The sequence below is a fragment of the Paramisgurnus dabryanus genome, chromosome 6, assembly GCF_030506205.2.
Source record: "Paramisgurnus dabryanus chromosome 6, PD_genome_1.1, whole genome shotgun sequence".
In the NCBI taxonomy this organism is placed as follows: Eukaryota; Metazoa; Chordata; class Actinopteri; order Cypriniformes; family Cobitidae; genus Paramisgurnus; species Paramisgurnus dabryanus.
Window position 1 is genome coordinate 19,682,222 of NC_133342.1, and position 24,918 is coordinate 19,707,139.

At 40.0% G+C, this 24,918-nt stretch overlaps 1 protein-coding gene across 5 annotated transcripts in view; it reads right to left on the minus strand.

Moving 5' to 3' along the window:
- Window positions 1-269: 269 nt before the first annotated feature.
- The window catches only part of tnk2b (tyrosine kinase, non-receptor, 2b), a 74,837-nt gene continuing 50,188 nt past the window's right edge, over window positions 270-24,918 (minus strand). For 3 of the 5 annotated variants that reach the window (XM_073814948.1, XM_065270026.2, XM_065270020.2), the window contains 14 exons: window positions 22,960-23,137; window positions 21,613-21,683; window positions 17,155-17,367; window positions 15,978-16,130; window positions 15,389-15,666; window positions 13,143-13,269; window positions 12,789-13,030; window positions 12,319-12,513; window positions 10,908-10,999; window positions 9,675-9,719; window positions 7,608-9,007; window positions 6,082-6,177; window positions 5,544-5,671; window positions 270-1,850 (listed from right to left, as the gene is read on the minus strand). In XM_073814948.1, the coding sequence (XP_073671049.1) occupies window positions 1,844-1,850; window positions 5,544-5,671; window positions 6,082-6,177; window positions 7,608-9,007; window positions 9,675-9,719; window positions 10,908-10,999; window positions 12,319-12,513; window positions 12,789-13,030; window positions 13,143-13,269; window positions 15,389-15,666; window positions 15,978-16,130; window positions 17,155-17,367; window positions 21,613-21,683; window positions 22,960-23,122 (3,210 nt within the window). In that variant the 5' untranslated portion in view covers window positions 23,123-23,137 and the 3' untranslated portion in view covers window positions 270-1,843. Of the gene's footprint in view, window positions 1,851-5,539; window positions 5,672-6,081; window positions 6,178-7,607; window positions 9,008-9,674; window positions 9,720-10,907; window positions 11,000-12,318; window positions 12,514-12,788; window positions 13,031-13,142; window positions 13,270-15,388; window positions 15,667-15,977; window positions 16,131-17,154; window positions 17,368-21,612; window positions 21,684-22,959; window positions 23,138-24,918 lie in introns of those variants that run through there. The other 2 variants (XM_065270033.2, XM_065270035.2) reach the window with 2 other exon arrangements.

Here is a 24,918-nt window from a genome sequence, read left to right on the forward strand (position 1 = left end):
TTCACATATCTGTACAGACCCTTTCCAAACATCCTTTCTAAACCGAAAGGCTGAAGATTATACCATGATAAGCAACTTGTTCCAAATATTGATTAAGGCAAAGTTGTCCTAAGATTATCAAACGGTTTAGTGAAGTGGCATGGCATAGTTCTAGGATGGTAATCACCATGCTCCTGAGTAAGATGCTTAACACCTGCTTATAAAGTAAAATGGCACCAAGACGCTTTTGTCAATCAGGAAAGAAATATGAAGACACTTCTATAGAAAAAGATAAAAAATAGTCATTTTTAATAAAAAATACATTTATATATATTTATATTATACACTTTATAAACTTTGCATCATTATGCATCTTACACAATTAGGACACCAAGGTTCTAATTCACAAAGCTAACTCATTTTAACACATAGGTAGACTAGACCAGAAAAACAATTACAACACATGAACAAAAACTCAACAAGCCTACTGCAATCTTACTGAACCTATATAAGACTAGGGCTTGCTTAAAGTGTTAACTGAATCTTCAGATGATCGCAGAAGGATGCAGGATGTATCCTCAAGGGGAAATATTGTCCTATTAAACCGAACACAGAGGTTGCCAGGGTAACAAATACGATAAACCCCATTCCAAAATTGGCAGGATAGAGGACAGCACAACATGGATAACCTCATGCATGGAGAAGCAGCATCTTTACTGTACGTGATCCTATACTAACCTTTTACACAGCGAAAGGGTGCTGTAATCGACAATCTGTTATGTGGAACAAAAAACTTTAATTTTGTTATTTGTTGGTCATTTTCAAGTGGATTCTTTTTTCAGACAGGTAGGTTGAAAACACCTCACCGAGAAAGCAAGAACTTGATCAACATTTTCACAGAAACAGATTGAGTTTGGAATGAAGTGTAGCTAAAACTGTACAAATGATTTACTATTTCAGACTGGATGATGCACTAAAATGCAGTTGTAATAAAATATTAACAGTTCTAATAAAACAAAAAACAAAGCAGGTAACTGCCTAAATTACAATAAGACAAAAGCAACAAGACAGGTTTCAGTCACTTATTTGTGCTTTAGAGGTTTTCTGGTGCATTCTTTCATCAATACTTTCATACCGGAAGCAGCATTGTGCAAATCAAAAACAATATTACCGTAGCTGTGTGGCTTGTTGTGGGTAAAAGTCAGTTTCACTAAATGTGATTGGTTTATATTTATACATTAGGCAAACTTGTGAAGGGAAAATATAAAAAGAGCAATGTGTTAAACATCTACTGTGATGATTGTTTAACATTAAAGGTTTTAACGAATGCCTGTTGAATACAACAAACATGCGACATTTTAACTTAAGCTGTGAGCTTAGAGTTTGTACTCTTTCATTGTTTTAAATGACCCACACAAAATAAAAAACAACAACGAATATCCGACGAGGACCAACAACTTAAACGTATCAGATGCAAATGTATAACCAAAACATCAGATACTATATAAACACATGTAGACTTTCACACATTTATGTTTCTTCACCTGTCCAACTTATACAATACTTTAAATGAAAATAAAAATCAGAAAAATGACAAGCAGCACCTTTTCATCTGTTGTTATTAACTGGAACAAAAGAGCAGGTTCTTTAAACGTTGACCTGTGATCGCAGTATTGCACCCTACACAAAAGGGTTTCTGGCCAGACACCAGAGGATATTATGTATACAGACACACAACGTCAGATCTGGTGCTGGATTGGAGGTAAAATGTGCTAGAAGAGAGTTCTGGTTGGCCCTCTGCTAACATGTGCTCTTAATAAGGAAAATCTCTATAGTTTTTCAGACATGAGGCTTTTCCAATGTGTTATCGCCTGTAAAGAGAACAAAAAGATGGTGATTGTTTAATTAACAAACTGCATAAGTCTATAGATGTTAGAATATCAAATTTGTAGCAAAAATTAAGCACAGGCACACAATGCAGGACATAACACAGTAAATAAGCAAAAAATGCAAAGTGTAAATACTAAAATCAAAAATTGCAGTCAGAGTAACGGTGTACACATTTTTACAAGCAATAAATTGAAAGGTGCTGACTTGGGAATAACATGCAGACATTTTTTGTAAACTCAGCCCCCTGTTTGGATGTTTTCATATAGCAGAAGTGTCTAAAACAGATGGCAATTTCAGATAGGAAATTGGATAGTAAGACTATAAGTGATTGGAACTGGGAAAAGCAGGCCCTACGGCATAATTGTGAGGTTTAAGGTTAGCGACTGAAATTAATTCGGAGTTAAAACATCAGGTACAGGTATGCTCTCAAAAATACATTTACTGTACTACAGCACTCGAATCTACCAGTTGTGTGCTGAATTCACTACTGTGTAGTACAAAAATATGTATAGTATTTGCTTATTTTGCATTGTATTTGAATAAAAAAAAACATTTGCTGAATGAATAAATCTAACGCAATCACTGTTGTACCAAATAGTCCATTAATTCCATTAAAGTTTTTAAAGCATCATGTTGTGAGACCAACAAAAGCATCACAAACTGTTACAGTATGATGAATTTTGAGAGTCTGGACTGGACCGAGGTAAATTAAACAGAGGTACTAGAAAATATCTAAGAAAATATCCTAGCCTAGCCCCATTTATTCCTTAGGATTCAAACAGGGATGAATTAAGAAGCCACCAAACACTTAAATTTTTTCCCTATTTAAAGACTGTTACATGAGTATGGTGGCACAAAATAAAACGTGGCGATTTTTTAAGTTGATAAAAAATGAGAAAGAGCACTAAGTTTGCAGCACTTATGCTGCATTTACACCAACCGCGGTAGAGGCGTGAAGCGCGAGTGATTTCAATGTTAAGTCAATGTGAAGACGCGTTGACGCGCGTCAGGAGGTCCCGCGGTGCGGAAGAGGCGTTCGGCGTGAAGCTCGGGCGAAAGGCGCGAATTGAGCGTTGTGCGCGGTACGCGCGGTAAGCGTGAATGGTGCTTTTTGTGCATCTTGCAGTTCACGCGAATTTGCGGCTGACGCCCGAGTTGAAAAATTTGAACTTTGGCGGAATTTCGCGCCGCGTTAACCAATCAGGAGCCTGCCTGCTGCTGTGGTGGCAGCCCCGCCCGGAGTCACTCATTCAACCAAGGCTTGATATTGTCCATAAGCAGACACCCAGAGCTATACGACACAAATTCTTATTTCTCTAGAGGAGACAGGAATAAAAAGGACCTCGCTTTGGAGAGTGTCAGTGAAGACATTGGGCAACCTGGTAATTGTAATACACTTCACTTTTGAGTCACGTGACGTTTATCGACCCGTGTCGTTTATTGTCATAACACTTGCCCCTCCCACAAGAAGCGGAGTTTGCCTCTGATGCACGTCAAATGCTTGCTTTTTCCACGCGTCTACTCCGCTCTACACGCGCGAATGCATCCAAATTGTTCAAGCGGCAAACCACGCGCGGTAGACGCGATTTTGACGCCCAAACCGCGTTTGGTGTAAACTCAGCATTAGACTTTCGGGCGCAGTAATATTGACAGAAGTTTGAGCGAGAGGGGGAGTAATCAGGAGTGATGATGTTACTGCGCGTCGAGGTCGAAATGCTCTTCTGCCATACAATATAGTTCTCATTTTTTATCCGTTTATTTTGTGCCACCATACTTACTCGTGTAAGTACTCCTGTAACAGTCTTTAACTCTTTCACCGCCAGCATTTTTAAAAAAAGTTGCCAGCCAGCGTTTTTCATGATTTTCACCAAAGTTTAATGCCTTCCAGAAAATGTTCTTCTTTAAATAAATAAACATACAATATACCAAATGAAAGAACAGACCCTCTGCTTTGAAACAAAAAAACCCGTTTCATCCTACCTTTAGTGGTTCTTTTGCAATCAGCTTTTGAATATGGGTAGGTTTTTGCAAAAACACCATATTTTGAGCAAAAAGCAAAAATAATTAAATTTTTGTGACAGACTTTTCATAGAGATCCCATCCAGAGCGATCTTTAAAACAGACACGGACATGCAGCTGCTTGCCATAGGGCAATACTTCCGGTTTTAAAAAGTTGCGGAAGGGCGCCACCTGGTGGATAATAGCGGTATTTTGGAAAGACGGAAAATCTCGTCATTGGCGGGGAAAGAGTTAAATAGGGTCAACATGGAAGTGTTTGGTGGCTTCTAAATAGAGCCCAACCGATATGCATTTTTTGGGGGCCGATACAGATATTAGGGTAAAAAAAGACTGATAACGATATATCGGCCGATATTCTTTATGTGTATATTATAGTACAGTACACATATACTACAGCAGGCTACTGTACATATAATACACTATATACATTAACAGAATATACTATATATAAATACTTTTTTTGCAATGATCACTCACAAATGTGGTGATCAAACACTTAAAATGACGTGACAAAGATATGTAATATAGGCAGGTGTGTTTTACAAGTTAACAATAAACTTTATTATCCAAAATGATTCTGATATAAGTGCACAAAACAGTAAACTTGACTAATTATAAATAACTTTAAAACACAAACAAAACAAAATACATATAACTTAAATGATTGTCAGTTTTGACGAAAATAATGTTATATTGGGCTTATTTTGAAAATGGAAACTTATAAAGTCATTGTTTATTAGCTTTACAATAAGTTGTACTGCACAACGTTTTTATAACACGAACCCACAGTGTTCTGCCGGGACTTTAAACTTTTATAAAACTAAAGCGTCTTCTCTCTGCCTCTTTAATTTAGCGAGGGTGTAAAGTTGCGCGAGCTTATTTAATCAATTGCTTTGAAATGAGCATGTTCAGTAACAGCACAAGCAGCTGTACTCCCACAGACTGCGCGTCAGTTAAAGCGTGTCCTTTCTCCGCCTCGCGTCATTTCTTCTGCTTGCGTTTTAAACAACTCGCAAGATGACAAAAGAGACGGATTAAAAACACCAAATGTAAACCGGAATGTGTCTTTCTCGCCCACTTATAATCCAATCGACCAAAGCGCGTCTTAATACCAGGTGTAAAATGTTGTGAAGAAACCGCGTGACTGCCACCACCTGAACTGAGAGACTGACTGAAGTGAAGGGGGTTTGGCTGGTGTCACTACAGTGAGTGACCTGGGTCACCATTAGCAACCAGTAGGGCGCACTCTGCTGGACAAACAAGTACTTACATCTTACAAAAGCATTTAATGTCTTCTGTAAGGAACGTTCATATCGGCTTCATATCTGCGGCTTATACGCCGATACAGATATATCTGCGACAGGCTCATATCGGCAGATAAAATCGGCAAAACGATAAATCGGTTGGGCTCTACTTCTAAATTCATCCCTGTTTGGATCCTTAGGAATGAATGGGGCTAGGTTAAATGCTAACACATTCACGAAGCGCTGTACAAAGACTAAGGGCACGCATTGAAAAAAGATAGGTATGTATTAATTCGTCTAAGTTGAGGTAAGAACATAGTAAAATATTAAAAATGGTGGTGTTTTCCTTTAAAGATCTTAAATTAACAGCAGGGGGCAGTGCAGAACAACAAGAGGGAAAGATTCCTCTACCTCAATTTTATTGAGCCACATGAGTCCAATAGTTGAGTGCTGGCTAACTCCAGGTTCCAGTCATACATCTCTAAGATCTTATGGCACTCCACCCTTGTCTTCAGTCCCAGACAGAAGAGCTGCTCCACCTGAGGACCAGAAAAAGAAAGAAAAGATGCTTCATTTAGGATAGAAGGTTCATTAGAGGTACAACTTTGTAGAGCCATAACCTTGACAAAACAAAAGTTTTCAATAAAACTAAGAGGCTCACTGGGCAAACCAGTTAGTTAGGCAATAAATGCAGTAAGTCCGTTTTTTTAGCATGTTTACAAGTACTAGTAATACATTTTTGGTTTTATATTTTATGGGCTATAAAAATCCCACACATACAGAAACTGCTAGCAGCTGTATTTACTTAGTGTGTATTTTACTTTAATTCTCTGTGGAAAAAAGAACAGATGTCTAACGTCACTGTGTTTCTGATTGCTTACAGTATACATTCAGGTCTAAATAAAACTAACCAGCCAGTAAAGCATGACAGAGCAATAATCTCTGTTACCTTTAGGTAGTGTATAGCCTTCTGCACATTCCAGCTGTGGTTCTGTAAAGCTGTCTGACATTCTTCAACTGTTACTCCATGGACGGCCTCTTGTACCTGAACAGAACAAATCTAACCAATCAGCTCTATAGAGGACACAAATTATTAGCTTTGGTATAAATAGAGTGAGGAAAATATTCTAAATAGTAGTCCTTTAAAAATATATGTCAGGATATGAGTCAAGATCCAAAAGTCGGTTTTAAAGGGATAGTTCGACCAAAAATGATATTAAACCCATGATTTACTCACCCCCAAGCTGTCCGAGTTGCATATGTCCATCGTTTTTCAGACAAACACATTTTCGGATATTTTATCAAATGTTTTAGATCTTTCAGTTGATTAAATGTAATGTTACGGGGTCCACGACCTTCAAGTCAAAAAAAGTCCGTCCATCCTTCACAAATTAAATCCAAATGGCTCCAGGATGATAAACAAAGGTCTTCTGAGGGTAATCCTCACAGTGTTGTTGTAGAAATATCCATATTTAAAACTTTATTAACGTAAATAACTACCTTCCGGTAGCGCCGCCATCTTAGACTCCTCTGTATTCAGGAGAGAGTATTAGCGTAGTGTATGCACTTTTCTTAGTGACGTATGACAAATTCGGACGGCGGGGGCACAGAGCAGCAGCAGAGTAGCCTCCGTAGGCTGCGTAAGATCTCATCCTGAATTGCGACGCGACTAAGATGGCGGCGCTACCGGAAGGTATTTATTTTCGTTAATAAAGTTTTAAATATGGATATTTCTAACCTCAGAAGACCTTTGTTTATCATCCTATGGGTGGACCCTGTAACATTACATTTAATCAACTGAAAGATCTAAAACATTTTATAAAATATTCGAAAATGTATTTGTCTGAAAAACGATGGACATATGCAACTCGGACAGCTTGGGGGTGAGTAAATCATGGGTTTAATATCATTTTTGGCCAAACTATCCCTTTAAGGACCTTCACTGTTAGAAAAAAGTCTAAATATGTACCCTAGCTGTCAGTGGGGCAGCACCCTTTAAAAAGGCAATTGTATGGACCATTGTCTGTTAACATAGGCAAATCAACACACAGCAAACCCGCTCCTCGGAGCGAGACTGAGTGTTCGATCCGGCCTTTGGTTAAAAACCTATATTTCAACACTCCGCTCCTTGCTCACTCCGCGCTACGCTCTGCTTACATGCTCTGGACCAGACACGTATCGCCTCAACGCACGTGCATCTGATGAAACACTCTATATATAAAATGCTCATACTGTGAAACTATTTTTGTGATAACAAGCTTACTGTCGGTCAATTGTAATAAGATGACAAAAAATTAAGTTTTCAATCAGACCCAGCACACACAACCTACACCAGACATAAAATATGCATGACTACTACAGTATTCAACAATCACACATGTTTATGTTGAATGCACACATCATCTACTAAAGCCTGAAGATGAACCCCAAAGTAATCAAAACAATCAGTGTGGTATGATAAATTAAAACACTTACCAGCAATAGTTTGTCATGGTTGCTGGCACTGTCCGCCTTGTTCAATGAGCCATCAGTGCTTACTCTGGACAGACTGAGGGAGTTCTTCAATCCCCCTCGACTTCCAGAAACTGTCAAAGTGCTGTTGTTATTGGTGGAGAAATTGGACCTGAGCTCCCCATGTTGATGAACCATGGGCTTGACAGTGGCTGTGTTTATCTGCTTCTTTTCCTCGCCACCTTCTGCCTCTCTAAAGAACTTATCATAGCGATCAAGATACGGAGGCCTCTCGGGCAGGAGGTAGTAGTGCGTGCTGCTGACTTTCTTACCATCACGTACGATAGGCAGAATGCAGGGCCCTTTGTTTGGCTCCTTGTCTTTGCCCTGTGCTTGGATGACTTTAGGAGCAGCATACTTGGGATCTGAGGCAAAGCTTTGAGTGGTTGGCATGAGTTTAGCAGGTGATGTAGAGAGGTAGGATGGGCCATAAATAGAAGCAGAAGAGCAGAGGCTGCCGCGGGTCTGTGGGGAGCCAACGTGTGGACTTGGTGTGCGTGAGCTTGGCTGTGAGAAGGGGTCTCGTGGGGGTATCTGGGGTGGACGTGCCTTGTCCTCCTCATTACCAGGGACCGGAGAGAGCTCACCAGACCAGCGCACATACTCTCCCCCTGTGCGCTTGACTGGACGGGGTGGGATGGGTATGCGTGGTGGTATCTGGGGTTTATCTTCAGAAAGAGTAAGGATAATCTGGCGGTGTGTCTCCAGACCGGGGCTGGTAGAGCTCACAGGTACGTTGAGATGCTTCATACACTCTTGTTGCAGCTCTTGGAAAATCTCAGTAGATTGTGAGTAGGTACAGCCATGGCTCTGTCTGCAGGGCAAAAATAAATTGTCTTCTACATGAGGTTTGTCCTCTCCAGTGGGAGTGCAAGGTGTTTGGGGAGAGTATAGTTCATCAGGTCCTCGATCCGCACTGTTAATAGAGCTCACTTCAATGTCATCCTCGTCTTGTGCTACATCGTCATATGCTGGGGGTGGAGGGAGCGGTCGGGCATCCCAGTCCACCACTGGGGTAGGGTGAAGGGGGCGGGGTAAAAAGCGCGAGGGGCTCTGAGGAGGAGTTTTGTCTAAGATATTCTGACCCTCAAGAGCCAGTTTTGCAAGGGTGGGGATTTGGACCTCCACTACAGGTGAGGGAGAAGGTGTGGCCGACGAGAACTCTTCTCCAAAGTCTATAAGAGAAACCTCTGTAGGAGTGCTGCCTCCTGGTGTGCGCCCACCATAACTGGTACGATCGCCTGACTTGGTAGCAGAAACCCAGGCAGCTGGTTTGAGCTTTAAGCTCTTTTTCTTCAAGGAGAGTCGCCGAAGGCCTGAGGAAGTTTGGTCCTCGTCATCAGTAACAGCGTCATAGCAGGGTTCTGGTCACATGACAAAAAAACACAAATGGTGATCATCTGTTGAGCTGAAAAGGTAGTAACAAAATTAAACTGATTCCTCAGACAAGATATGTCACTGTAACATGTTAAGGAAATATTTTTCGGTCACACATTTCATAGGTCACACTTTTGCAGTGAAAACGATGATCTAAATGTTGGTTCCCCTTTGTCACTGACACAGTGCAGGTGCTTGAGTTAGTCATGGGCATGGTCCTTTAGACCAAAAGGAAAAAACAGCAATTTTTAAAAAATATTCAAAGTCTAATCTTATTATTATAACTTATTATAGTCAAAGGTTAACAGTATGTTCTTGTACAGCTCTCAAATCAGTGTAACAAGGGTCGAAAGAAAAATACCCGACTATAAACAAGCTCCATCAACACAGTTTCATTCGAAAAGGGGTATCAGGGATCAGCCAAGCCACATCACTTCAGCTTTCTAAGGAGCTATTTACATGCCGTAAAATTACAGAAAACACACAACACAAAGATGAGAACAGGAAAAAGCAAAAGCAGATGAGAAAAATAGGGAATGAATGCAAGCAAAAAAAAAAAGTACAATACAAACGCTGTACCTTTAAGGAGGGGTGCTAAGAGTGAACATAGGGAGCATGAGCAGTGCCTAATCTGAACTGAGGGTCCACACTTACTCTTAACCAGCAAAGACGGCTGAGGGGGCCGAGGGGGAGGCTCCTCTGCAGAGCGAGCAAGCAAGTGAGAGAGAGTGAGAAAGCATGTGCCAAAAAATAGGGGTTAAGTAAAAAATAAGCAACTTTTGTTTAATAGAAGACAGCACAAAACAAAAGCATGAGGACCAATATTATAAAAAGGCAGTGAACTGTCATAAAAATACCCTTTCTTTACTCCACTTTTAAATGTAACAGGGTTACAAGTTAAAATTAAGTTTTACTGGTTTACCACAATTTTTACCAATTCCATGACCTTTTCAGTTTTTAATACTTTAAGCAGACAAAGAGTTTTTTTTAGATCTTTATTCAGATTGTGATTAATTATTTAGATTAATTTAAGAAACAACTAACACTTTATTGCTAATAAAATATCGGACAACTTGCCGAAAAGCTTGTGTTTTATTTAGCATTTTTGTAATGTGTTCAAAATTTTGGCTAGGTAGCTATTGCATATGTAAATGCAATCCATTTTATAACATTATTAGGGATGTGCATGTATGTCATTTTTTCATTTCGATTAATCCATAGGTTAAAAAAAAACTCAAATAAAACTTAATTTTGAAGAAACTTTTTTATTATTAATGAAGGAAATGTTTTTTGACAAAAACCTCCAACAGAAATAGCTGCGTGATGAAGTGAAACTAAAGGGTTAATAAACACAAACTGAAGCGCTTTCTATATGACACACTCTACGACTTAAATCAAGTTATGTACTGGACAGAAAGTTTAACAACCATTGTGTATGTGCATCATAACTGCGTGCTAAAATTTGATGTTTAAAAATGAAATGATATTGATGTCATACGCCGATCTGCGCACCTTATGTCGATGTCAAACACAACGTCAAACATGCACAAAGTCTTTACTACCACAGGCACTTGTACTGCTAACTAGATATACAAATGCCGCCATTACCACAAATTATTAAATAAACCCACACGGTCATCGTTTTCGTGATCGATCGTCGATGCCACGTTCAAGTACTTGAGCAATCGATTACTTGTGCCATCCCTAAACATTATAATGAAATTTTATGAAGTCAATATCAGTGCCTTTACAGATTTTTGCATTTTCCACAACTCTTTCAGAAGCAGAAAACAGAATCTTTAAATTTTGCGATACTTCTAAGTTTTTATGGCTATGGGAACCCTGTCGATATGTTTAGATTTGTCAGATTGAAAGGCATTTACTTACTCTTAGCACGTCCAGGAAGTTGAGTTGGTCTTGCAGAGTTTAGATCCAGTCCCAGCACATCTGGAGGATCCATAGGGTTGCCAAGATAAAGACTGCAAAATAAACAGAATGACAGAAGCATTGTATAGGATACCACATCTTGGATCTCAAATTATTCTGTAAAAGCTCTGCTATTGGAAAAGCTGATTACACTGTATAACTGAAGTAGTAAAAAAAGATTATGTTATGTTATGTTAAGTATTTCACTGAATGTTTTATGGTAGTAAGTTACATCTCACATTAATCGCAGTTATAGCATTGCAGCTTCCATTTTTACAAAAGTTACGGGGTGCAACTGTAGTGTGCCATAGGAGAACTGGCCTTTCTGGTTAAGCCTGGTTTCTTACAAGCTTTTGGTTCCTTGCCACTGTTGCCTTGTTGGCATGCCCTTTTGAATACTGCTGACATTAGCTTAGCATATCTTACTGTTTCTTTAATGGTTCAGCTACAATTTTAAAGAGGTAACAATTTAATTTTGTAAATGTGTGGTGCTGGGAATTTGCTTCAGATATTATTGCAAATTTTATATGTAATGTCAAACTGCTCTTAATTAAAATGTTCAATTAACATCATACATGTCTGATAATAGAAGAAGAAAATACCATGTTATTAGATTATAATCTATTTTTGAGGATACAGTTTGTATTCTATATATTCTTATTCCATTTGACTATTTATATTTAATAATTTCCCATTTTCTGTGGTTTTTGTTTTCCTGTTTAGCTGGTTTGGAGCAATGAAGCATCGTAAAACAGCTCTATACAAATAAATGTGTTCTGACTTACAGCTGTCATATTAGTTAAAGGAATGGAAAAAGGTGAACGGAGTTCTACTGCCCTCTTGTGCCGCTGAAGGGAAAAAGCTAAGCAAAATGTATTTTCTTCAATCATGTACAAGGACTTGAATGTGACACTTATGCTGGGTACATCTTATAAGATTTTCAAAATGTGATGGACCACAAACATGAGGATAAATGTTTTAACTGTTTTGCTCCTATAGTGTCTGGTGTGCCACACCAGACACAAACAGATTTTCAACCAATCTCTCGACTCTGAACATAGGAAATCGCGCAAAATTTAAAATTAAGCACAGCGGAGGATATGCAGGAAGATATTTAAATAATAGATTTTTACATCATTGTTTGCACTGACGTGCAGTAACCACCAGTAGGCAGTGTCCACGGGCATGTTACTGGTGAACCTACTGTATCAATCCAAAAGCCAAAGAAGAGGCAGCTTGTCCTTTACGTTTTTGTATCAGCAGTGATGGCAGTAAAAAGACAGTGACTTTTTGTTGCAGTTTAAGTTGTAGCGTAGCTACAGCACAGGTCTGACACAGACATATAAATCAGGCTTAAGTCTAAAGGACTCACTCATCGATTTTGTCAGGAAAGCCCCAGCAGCGGTGCGGGTTAGTGTCTCCATGGCCCGTGTGGATAAAGCTGTTCTTTAATGGACGGCTTATGTCATGAGCAGAGAGACCTGCTACTGACGTCACAGTGTTCCTGGGAAACTGACCAACCTTTAGGGTGCGCTTGTTTTGACCTCTCCACCAATAGTTTTCTGCCCTGTGGGAGACATGGAGAACATACTAATAAAAAAAAACTGGGAAGCTCTCAAAGTCTGATTTCACAGAATCTTATCAATAATGCCATACAATGAATATGTCTTTTGAATGCTAAATCTTAAGGCTCATCATATTATGTCATTTAATCATACACATTAAATCACTTTCTTTGGTTCTAATAATTCACAATGATTAAATGCCATTCACAAAGATGAAAATGTTAAAATGGCAGTGCGTTGTTGTTTAAATCCAGAAAAGATCTGTTGTAGGACTCACCTGCCCTCTATAATGGTAATAACATCATTCATATGGATTTGAAGCTTGTCAGGTTCATCAAAGTCTTGTAGGGCCCTCATGTCTGTAGGCAAGGTCTCTACCAGGAATTCCCTTAGTGCCAAAAAGGTGGGCCTGTCATCTGGTTTCTGAGCCCAACACTGCATCATGACATTAAAGATGTCCTGAGGACAGTCCTCCGGTTTAGGCAGCCGTTCACCCTCCTTATCAATTTTATGGAGTATCTGTCACAAACAGATGTTATAGCTGTGTTTGCATGTATACTAAACAGAAACAGATCTGATAGGTTCTTTTCAAAGTTGTTTGTGTTATTCAGTCTGTAGGAAGAGGTTATACCTGACTACCATTGAGGCCTAGCCAAGGCTCTTGACCATAGGTAAACATCTCCCACAAAGTCACACCAAACATCCACGTGTCTGTGGCATGCGAAAACGTGCGTGTCTTCAGACTCTCAGGGGCACACCTAGGGAAAAACCACATGAAACCAAAAACAAACAATAAAATAATTAGAAACTAGAACAATATGCCTGTGAATAAATGGCCTAATAGATGAGGATCATGCAGAGTTCAATTACTAAAAACAATGGCCTCATACAAAAGCAATCCTGAACTCCAGCTAGTCAGAAAAAAAACTAAAACATTTGACACATTGATTTAAACCACATGCAAACAAATAATTATATTATCTGTTGTGGCTATATCAGCTTTCTTACTCTTCAGGGGTGCGTTTCCCGAACAAAGATGGAACTCCCTGCTGAACCACCATAGTACGATGCATAGTTAGAGAAACTTTCCCAAAAGCATAGTAACTTTCTCACATTCGTTGTTTGAACCATGGTCGTTCAACAATATAGTTGATGATGTCACGAGAGGTGGAGTACTAATTAATCTGTTCTAATCGATTAAATGTCAGATAATTGCTGTAAATAACATACATTGCATCGACAGACTGATTTTGCTGCCGTGATTTAGTTCTTTGTTGTTTTATTTCAAGATATTTAATTCATGTGCAAGTTCCCCCTTACTTCACTTCTCACAGGGATTCCCCAGGGTCTTCTAGCTCGTAGATATGCGCACATGGGCAGTTTTCAAATACAGCACTTTAATTCTGTTTACAAACTTAAAGACGTAAAATACAATGTGTATATATTTAGAATGATGGATATAGAATGCACTACATGTTTTTTGCTTATTTTGTTCAAAAGCATAAGTCAGGGTTCCCACACCTTAGTTAACTTCAAATTCAAGGACCTTTTAAAGGAGCATTTCACCCGTAGAAACATTAATCTTTATTGAAAGTGCGTCATATTTGTAGTCGAAATGTAACATACATTTAGAATTTGTTGCCTATTTGACTGAGAAAAGGGGTGTTTGTAGTCTCACCCCCTCAACAAAGATATTGGACTTCATTCTTTCAATGATGCAAAATGATGATTTTTACACATTGAAAGAAGGAAGTGCAACACTGAAATCTTTATTTCTCCTGTCTCAGTGGTAACTGAAAAAATGATTCATGACCATTCAAAAACATGTTTGGGGTTCTAACTATACAAAGCTTAATGCAAATGGGTGAACTGTCCCTTTAAGGACTTTCCAGGTCCAATACCCTCAAATTCAAGGACTAAATAAGGTTACATCCTGTTACCTTTTAAGATACATTGTTACAGTTCCTTTTTGAGGGAACTAGCGCTGCGCCACTGCGGTGACACTTTGGGGCGCCTCCAGGTGTAAGTGCGTCTGAATGTGTATATCAAATTCAACCAATTGTGAGGTTTAATGACAAAGACAGGGTGACGCGGGAGCCAGGAAGTTTATCGCTATCTGAAATATTTGAAATAAAATGTTTGAAATATCTGAAATAAATGTTACAGGGACGCATGAAGTATGGCAAGGAAGATGCAGCTTCTCGTTCCTGTAACAGTTACGTAACCCGAGATGTGTCATGTGTCAAACACAACTATGCCAAAAAGCATTTTGGTATGAATCAACATTCGCATACAGAAGATATAAGCATTTAAAGTGAACAGTTTAGCAGGTGTGCTTAAAAAGTCTGGAAATGTATGATATTTTCCTACACTACACAGGGAATAATATGGATTTTTTTTAAGAAAACTTGCATTATAAATAGAATCAAGCATTTTCAAATGACCTGTATCTATGTATGTATATTTTCAAAACCTTCCCAGGGCCTTGAATTTTTCCCCCAGATTCACAAACTTTCAAGGATTTCAAGGACTTGTGGGGACCCTGAAAAGTTTACATATTATAATAACAAGGAACTATGCTTCTAACCATAGGTGAAGAGCTGTCGTTCAAACCACACAAGTTTGCAATGCAGCTTGCAAATGTTAGTTTGAACTATGGTTTCGGGAAACACCAAATCATTGACTTATGACAGTAGTTGGGTAACTATGCTATTGAAAACGCACCCCTGAACAGTTCATACTGACAATGACGAATTAAGTCAATAAGGCAAGAATGACTGATAACAATGCAAAAAGATGAGCAGGGCTCAAGTTTATGTAAATGAGCTACAACACTATCCGGACTTCTGTTTGTTGCAGCAGAACTGTGATCCTCACCAGGCGAAAGGGACTTTGCGATGCTCTTGCATGACATAATGGTCATCGTTCTTAGGCAGTGCCCTCATCAGCCCAAAGTCTCCAATTTTGACTAGCTCATTGGAGGCCAGCAGAATGTTTCTAGCAGCAAGGTCCCGGTGGATGAAGCGTTTGGATTCTAGGTAACCCATGCCATTAGAAATCTGGATGGCGTACTGACACAAGGTGGAAATGAGGAAATGGCCCAAGGTCTTTCGTAAACGATCCAGCATGGAGCCTAGAGGTGCAAGTTCAGTCACCTTAGAAAAATAAAGATTAAAAACGATTAAAACAAACCGAGATGAAAACCAGAGGGGAGAGGAGGGGTGAGTATTGCGTTTCATTTCATAATGATCGAAAAAGTAACCTGACGAGAAGCATTTTGCCACAGGAGACAATTAACACTGCCAATCAGAAATAACTCCAGAAGTCAGCGTCAGCAAATAATGAGTCTGAGAGAGCATGCAAATGTCAGGCCTTATTTTAGCCCACACCCTCCCTTCTCAAGACCTTGATACTTTAGCACCCTGTCTTTGCCACCAGTATGATTTATACGAGAACACACACTCACCATCTTCATAGGGTGTGTAAGGACGACTCCGTATAGACGGATGAGGTTCTGGTGATCGAGAGAGTGCATGGCATTGACCTCACAGATGAAGTCGTCTAGAGCATCTGGCTGGTTGAGCACGTCCGTCTTCAGACACTTCACTGCCACGTTAAGCTGAAAAGGACACGTTGAAAGAACATTTCAGACTGGAATGAGGACTGATTTATAATACTGCATGTTTTTTTTTTTTCTACTGGCCTGCACACATACTACTGAGCCACTCGAAGAGCTGTGTTTACACTGTTGCTGGCAGAACAATTACACAATAATGCTTTTCCCTGTAAGTCAGTCGCACATTTTAAGGGGATCATGTAACAACTACATCCACCAATAAAAAAAATTGCCTAAATTAGGACCAGACTCCCTGCATAACTCTGTGAGGTTATGTCAAGTGAATATCACATGTATCACTGGATAAGACAGACAGTTTATATACTGTAAATTGTTCTCTGTTTAATATAATGAAGCAGCGTTTGATCAGCACAGATGGCCAAGGACGCTTTCACACAAGTCCCATATGAAAAAAAACCCTTTGGTGTGCAATACACACTTTCACTACAGCCTTCGGATCAGTTCACATGACATCTGACCCCTCATCAGGTCATTAGAGGCCCTATCTCTCCCACCAGCCTCCTCTGGAGAACACAGCTGCTACAATGACACATAGGGATCAGGTCTGAAACAGGATGTTCACATGGAGCCTTGGAACAGTTCAAGGGAAAGGAGGGACAGCAAATACAAAGTGTCTGAAAGCCAATCTTGTGTCGGTCAACAAACAAACAATGTTTTTGCCAAACATGTGGTTCAGTCATTAACAAAGAGTTCATGTACTGGAGATTTTCTTGTAAACATCCTTTACATATTAACAGCAAAATTATCACATTATCCAGATCAAACCACATCCGAGGGTGTTTGACCATCAAAGTCTGGTTCGTTTGACTAGTGTGATCGCTCCGTACCATGTAAAAAACACAGGCCCCAGTGTTAAGAGAGAGCTGTACTTCCTGTTTTCTTCAAAACAATTGCATCCTATTGACGAAAGCGTGCCCAGACTTGGATCGGTAAGTGTAAGTGCGTGCATCTGGTGGAGTAGCAAGGGGGGGACACATTTTCGATACATTGTCTCATTCACACTCACCACTTTCCCAGTTGGCGTAAACCACTCTCCACGTTTAACCACCCCAAAGGAGCCGTCCCCTAATTTCTCAAAGAGCGCCAGGTCCTTTTCACTGATCAGGCAGGTGAGGGCCTGTTGCTGGCCATCCGTTGGAGGTGGCGTGGGGGAGAGTTTCCGGAACGTAGTGGCCGGCTGGGGATTGAAGTCTCCATCTGGTCGTTTACCACTGAACACCTAAGAAACAGAAATATGCAAGTGAAGATCAAGAGGTATCATATACATTTTGGCAACCCACATGTACCATAAAACTCATCTATATTTTTCTATTTTAATTTGGAAATTATTAAACCAATTGCAAGTTCATCTTCCTCAAACTTTGAGCTGGTTTAAACGTATTTGTCTAATACCGCTAGGAAAAGAGGTTTTCCTCAAAGAAGGTTGGCATTTTTTTTACAAGTGAGCAAATAATACACCAAGGAAAGGGAGAAGTCAATTCTAGATAGCACCTCTCTTTTCAACTGCTTATCGGCTCTTGAGGCACTTTGTATGAGGAACCTGGGGGTCGGCCGAAGAGAGGGGAGCTATCAGAACCAAAGTGTGGGCTGAGGGAAGCCAGATGCAGCAAATTTAGAGACAAAGAGGATAGGAAGGTGAAGGAGTGAGGGGCGACCCAACTGTAATATTTAACACGGAGCGCAGGAGATGTCTTGACAAAAACAGCCATTCAAAAAGACAAAAAGGCAAATATGCAGGACAGAATGCTATAGCCTTGAGATCTCAGATTTGATTGACAGACTGAAAATAGCAAAACTGAACAGGGGTGAGTGTGAATGCAGAGGATCCAGTCAGAGCCTTGAACCCCAGACTATCGTCTGATAACCATACACATAGCGAACATACATAACACACTGACAAATGCCTCTACGATGCATGAATAACATTACATGAAATCTTTCACATACACTTATACAATACAAAAATCACATTCGCCTCCCTGCACGGCAAAAAAAAGGAATAGTGCACTGTAGTTGAAACACTTACTGAGGATAAGTGTCAACATAGCTGAATGCACGCTCATAACCACACACACACACACACACACACACACACACACACACACACACACACACACACACACACACACACACACACACACACACACACACACAGTGGAGTGAGAAGGCAGATTACTTGGTCTGCGCTCCCTGTGCCAGGAACGGAAACAAACAGGTGTAATTTTAGAAAGCTCTCATCCCCACTGGCCACTTCCTGTAGGGCCAGACGAAAGCTGCAAACTAAAAGTTCCAGACCGCTTACACAGAGGAGAAGGCTACACATACTTAAATATCCACATCAGCCTGTATGCATTCTGTAATTTATGTAACTTTAGACAGGTGTACTGTATCCGTGTTCAAGTTAACATTAATGTAAAGTTACTTGTGTCAAAGTTCAAGCTATTCTCTCATCCCAACAAAAAAGGGGGTCCTGTGCACTGAGGTTTTAGACAGCACCGATCATTCCCCTCGACCCTGTGTGCATTTCACTCCCACAAAAACACTTTCACTCAAACAGACTGTATATTAACATGCACACACAGTCTATCATCTTTAAAAAAGGAGATGAAATGATGTGGAAAGGGACTGAATCATTTTGTGGTCTCTCTAATTCTAGCCATGGCTTTAGGTATGCACAATTTTATAAATGAATAGCCAATGAAACGCAAAGCATACAGGCAGATTTAACAGGACAAATAGAAAAATAAAAACACTGCAGTGGCATTAAAATATTAAAAACAGAGCAGGGTGAACCCACACAAAGTTAAATGATTATATGTGCCTGTTAAGTGCTATTAATGGGTCCTCTGTGCTTCTATCAATCTAGAAAATGTGTAAAGGAACAACACGGTAACTTATTTTTGGTAAACCATTCTCTGCAAGAATGTGAAAAAATAGGTCCTTGCAATTTAGCTCCCCTTGTGATGTCCGAAGAGGATAAACCGCCTCTTAATCTGCAAGCACTGCCATTTAGTGCAGAGATCAGCTCATTTGCATTTAACAGAACAAAAAAAGCTGCAATTTTAGCATGCTATAAAAATTACCTGTATGGTATTTTGAGCTCAAATTTCACATATGTACTCTGGGGACACCAAAGTTTTATTTGACACTTTAAAAAACGTTTTGAAAGCCAGATTTAAACTGAATCTGGCTATGAGGTCTTTGGTCAGTCCCAACCAGACATGCAACCTTTGGAAAACAACTCTCACACCAAGTAGACGCCATAACCAACCTCACAAATACAGCTCAGAGGAAATATGCTGTACATTTATTCACGTCTGTTTATGGCATGTCATTTAGTGGCATAAGAAGCTGCTAAACAAAACTTACAGAAATCAGCTCTAAAAACGTCTTCTTATATATAGGAATTAGCACCTCATGTATATTTAAAGCTCACATAACACAAAGTTTCTGCTAGTATTGCATCCTTACTGTATCTCAGAAGAGTCTTTAGTTTTATCAGATTTATAAAAGACAGATCAGTAACGCTACTTTCCAAAAAAGCTGAGCTCCTGGAGGCGTACCGTGGGCGGAGCGAGTCACGAGCAGGCAACACACACAAAACATTATCCCAGTTTCTTTAGAAAACTTACTGGTTATGATTCACTACATGTTCGTATCATTTACATTATATGCACTTATGTGCCGATTGCCAACAAAACGAACATTTGATGCAGTTTTACTTACCACCTGCGACTCATGACTCGGTTGTTTTATCACTGGGACTGACCAATTTTAGGATAAACAAGCCACATTCATTGTTTCCATAATGCTGAGTTATTTGGGAAGCTGAACAAGCTTAATTTTCCAAGACAAACAACAACAACCTTTTTTGGTGACGTTGATTTTGTTTCAGCTTTTGGTCGATGGGTGCGTGCACTATTTCGGGTGAAGTGCCCATGTATGGACTTCCACTTTACTTCCTGCAATGTTTACACTCTACAAACCCAGGCGAAGTTCATTCGGCACAGAAATACTCATACATCCAAATGATTCTTTGAACCATTGCCCATGTTTAGCATAAGGAATTGAACTCTATAAATATGTTAATAAGTCACAATGCATGAAATACTATTAGACCCCCCACCAAGTAAAAGTAGATTTTAAAGGCTTAAAGCATTAGTAAATTAGAGTAAAATGTGTTATTACTCATAGTTATTCATTACAAAACATATAAAAGGACAAAAAAAAGAATCATGAGCTTATATTAAATATAGAAATGTTAACTACATATATTTACCAAAACATTTAAAAACTACTAAAAGGCACTGCAGTAACTTTCTCTGAAGTGCTGCTAACTGGGCTTACAACACCAACCACTTTGTTCATTTCCCCTGCATTATGAATCTATCCGCAAACTCACTCTCACACAAACCCAAGAGAATGGCTGAACATTGTGGGGATTTATTGCTTGTGATTGAGGCCAATTTGCGGCTCTTCCTGAAGTTCCTGCAGCATTTGGTGATGTATTGAATGGTTAATGGTAAGTGGCAGTCCTGAGCAGACTCTTCCTCGTTTAATGCTCAGTGGCCAACAAAATCAGCACAGAAACTGTCAACATGGCACATACAGGAAATCTGAGTTTTAAAGAAATGAAATACTACTGATATAATTGGCTTTACTGAAATGCAGTGCAGTAGAAAGTTATAGGAATATATTAGGAGTTCAGATGCAAAACCCACTTAGTGCATCTGGCATAATTTCTGGCTGGCAGATTTTTTTCGCGCTGAAAGCCGGCGCTCAGCAGTCTTTCCGCGCTCAGTGTCGAGAGTTGAAAGAGATTCAACTTTGGGTGCATCTGGCATAATTTCTGGCTGGCAGATTTTTTTCGCGCTGAAAGCCGGTGCTCAGCAGTCTTTCCGCGCTCAGTGTCGAGAGTTGAAAGAGATTCAACTTTGGGTGAAAAGCTCCGCTTTTTAATGTCAGTACTCACAAAGCCGTCCAATCACAGTGGAGGAGGGGCGGGACAAATATCACAACAACCAACCCGCTCACAGCTCAAGTTGCACAGCTACCAAAGCACTCAGCTGAAGAAAGCTGGCGCTCAGCTGGCAATCGGCGTCCTCCAAACGTTTTCAGACGCACTTAAAAGTTTTGGTGTGCACGTCCCCTTAGACTCTGTGAACAGTAATGACTGTGACCTCGGCTCAAAAGAAACGATCATGTATGTTGTGCAAATGACAAAAGGCTGCTGAAATTGCCACGGTCAAGTGATTTAAAATGTTAGTTCTTGATTTATTCCTTTCTGGTTCAATAAGAGACTCTAAAATGCTTGAGGGTACATGTGAGCTCTGTATTCAATGAAGCAAAGCTCTTGTCCAGCTGAAATGAACTTTGTATAACTGCGTGACTGTGTGCGAGACCTGACCCTGGACCTGAAGCCTCATTAATCTGTAATTGTGTGTGAGGAAGACTGTTGACATACCTTACTCATCCAAGACTTGCGCTTACACATGGTTTTTCTTCTCTTCACCGCCTCCCACAGGCGTCTCTGCCCTGCCCGGGAACAAGCAGGAGAATGAACCGTTAAAGTGTTTCAGATTCAATAGAAGTTCAACCGTGTTTCCTGTGACATACTGTTGTTCACAGAAAATAATTCCAGTTCCCACAGTTTTACAAACCCTGAAAATATTTAAAATAATGCACTGGGAAATTTCTTACAAAACCTTGTCAGTTTACCTTGAATGTCAAAAAGCCTTTAATTTCTGAATACACACAAGGACACCAGACATAGACTGTTTACATAAATTATTACCTATATGAATTATTTTATTAACAACCATAAAAAATAAATTAATCTGCTTATAACAGTAGCGCAACCAATAAAAGGCCAATTTCAACTTTGTGGATAATGTAACATCCCCTTGCCAGTTCAACTACAGTAACAAAGGTGTTTGGGCTTTTTTTAAATAAGCTTCATATTTCTGCGTTAAACCCTCTGCAGTGCCTTGCTCCATACACAACATTTGCTTGCTATCAAGTAAACTAATTGGATTGTATTGTGTCTAAAATATTCCTTTACATTTGGTTCTTTTACTGAATTTAATGGTGTGCACAGTGCACAGATTTCCTAAAAGTTAAAAGGAGGCATGAGGGAGAGAAAGAACATGTATACTAAAAGGGTACAATGGAACAACAGCAAATATCCAAAAAGAGAGAAAAGCAAGAGTACATGGGAGGCGTGTGATATGCTTAAAACGAACAGTGATCAGGCCAGCTTAAGGGAAATTACATTAGCTGGGTTTACACTTTTACCCTCACACAAAGGCTGTACTGAGTACCGAGTGTGGACAGACACGCTGATTAGGATTTGGCAGAAACTCAAAGCTTGTGCTGCCTTCATCAGTAAAATAAAGCCCTCTGCATTATGGCACAAGAGGTACATCAGTCCACATTCACGGTGTCCTCTTCAATATGCGAGGAATGGAAATGTAACAACAGGTGTTCCTTGAGAAGTTCGCTTGACAATTGAGTTCATCAAAACCTTCACTGTTATTCACACCATTACTGACATTGCAACTATGTTTGATGAAAGTATTGACACTGGTAAAGTAAAGTAGCAGTAATTCGGCACCAAGTCAGTAAAGAAAATGTCCATGCAATGTAAATTAAGCATAACAAACCTGCCATAGTATTATTTGGGCATTTACACAGAAGGCAATTTGTATCGGCAAAGCGACTGGTTCAGCCGTGTCTTTACGCTACGGTATTTATTGCTAAGTGCCTTGTGGACAGGAGTTTATTGTTGTAATTAATCACCATTTGGACTTACCTGGTCGGCCCATACCAATCTTCTCCAGGTCTTCATTCTTCACATAGTCAAAGTGTGAAAGGCGTGTTACGTTGAGCTCATCACGGATACGTAGGAAGTACTGCTGCAACTGCACTTCCATTAGCAGCTCCAGCAGCCACTCAGTGCCCTCCTCACACTGCATGCTACTGCCCAGCTTCTGCAGAGACACGGAGAGAGAAGATCAATGGAGATCAAACACTTATCTATGGGGCGCTGTTGACTCTGTATACACACAGTGCTTTTTTGAGGCTGTTTATACTATGGTATTAAGATGTGATTTGGTCAATCAGGGTAGGGCTGTGACGGTTGTCATAACCACAGCACAGCCGCGGTGGTGAACTGGGACCCGCGGTGGTGTGCACGTCACAAAAAATGAAAAATATAAATTACAATCTCGAACAGCAAGATGTCTAAAAGTCAGGGTGAACGCAAACGGCCAGCAGACTCAGAGTTAGTGCGCTATTTGCAAGGGGAGGCAACTGATATCAGTGATGACCTGCTGGCTTGGGGCGGAATAATGAGGCAAGATATTCCCTCTTGGTCACTCAAGGTTGCGAAAATCAGTACACCATAAGAACACGTTTTCAGCATGGCTGGAAACATAACCCCAAAAAGATTTCAAACTTGAACTGAGTGTTGTTTTATGGATGGAAGTGCTACATACTGTAGGCGCCAATCCCGTGGGTGCTCCAGTTCTTCTGTCATTGGTAAATAACCTAAGCATTGCTTGACGTTGTGACGAGCACCCACCGGCGGAAAAATGTGAACACGCACGTTTGTTAAGAAATGTATATCTGATCTTCGTTTACATTTTATAATTCAAAATATATGTATGCATTAGAAATACTGTAAGCCTATATGCATCAATGCGCGCGTGCACATACGTGCATGCATGCTTGCACGCACACACACACACTCCATAACCACCGAGGTGAATTGATGAATTACCACCACGTGGTAAAATACTGCCACCGTCACAGCCCTAAATCGAGACACAAGTGAACCATGCTAAATACAGGGTGTAAAATGTTTTGAGCTCGTCCACTCTTGACCACATTCTGTGGTACTCGAAAATGCATTAGACCAAATTGCTTTTGTGCTGTAGATGTGCATGCGGTCAATGTGTTTGAATCTTTAAGCTTTCATTGATTAAAGGACAAGTTCAGTATTTTACACTTAATGCCCTGTTTTCAGATTGTTTATGATGAAATAGAACGGTTTTGACTGAAATTTGGACATATGCTGCTGGCCCAAGAATTTTTCGGTTTCTGTTGTATCAGCCCCCACCTCTACAATGGGTGCATAGGTGCACTGGAACAATCCTTCCTTAAATGCATTAAACTTTCGTTTACAAAGACGAGAAACTCACCGAGTGGTCAGGGGTGTTCACTGATATGCTCACACAAAAATCGCTGCAAAAGATGCTTACCAACAGTTGGTATTCCATTCGTTGTAAACTTGTGGACTTATTTTTCCAAACGCCTCACACCTGTATATTCTTCCGTTGAGCGCTTGAATAATAGACACTCCAGCCCAGCTGGTGGCGATAATCCGCCTCTGCCAATTGCAATAATACAAACAAAGTTCCCGGCGGCGGAGTAATACTGTACCTCACAGCACATCTAATACAAGTCAATGGAGTTGGACAAAAACTACGATAAAACCTGTTGGAAAGCATCTTTTGCAGCAATTTTGTGTGAGCATATCAGTGAACACCCCTGACCACTCGGTGGGTTTCACGTCTTTGTAAACGAAAGTTTAATGCATTTTAGAAAGGATTGTTCCAGTGCACCTATACACCCATTGTAGAGGTGGGGGCTGATACATCTGAAAACACTACGAGTACGAGTACGACTACTTGCATTTCAGTACTTGCCGATACTGAGTACTTAATAAAAAACATGATTTAAATTTACAGGTAACAGCTTTAGTCATATA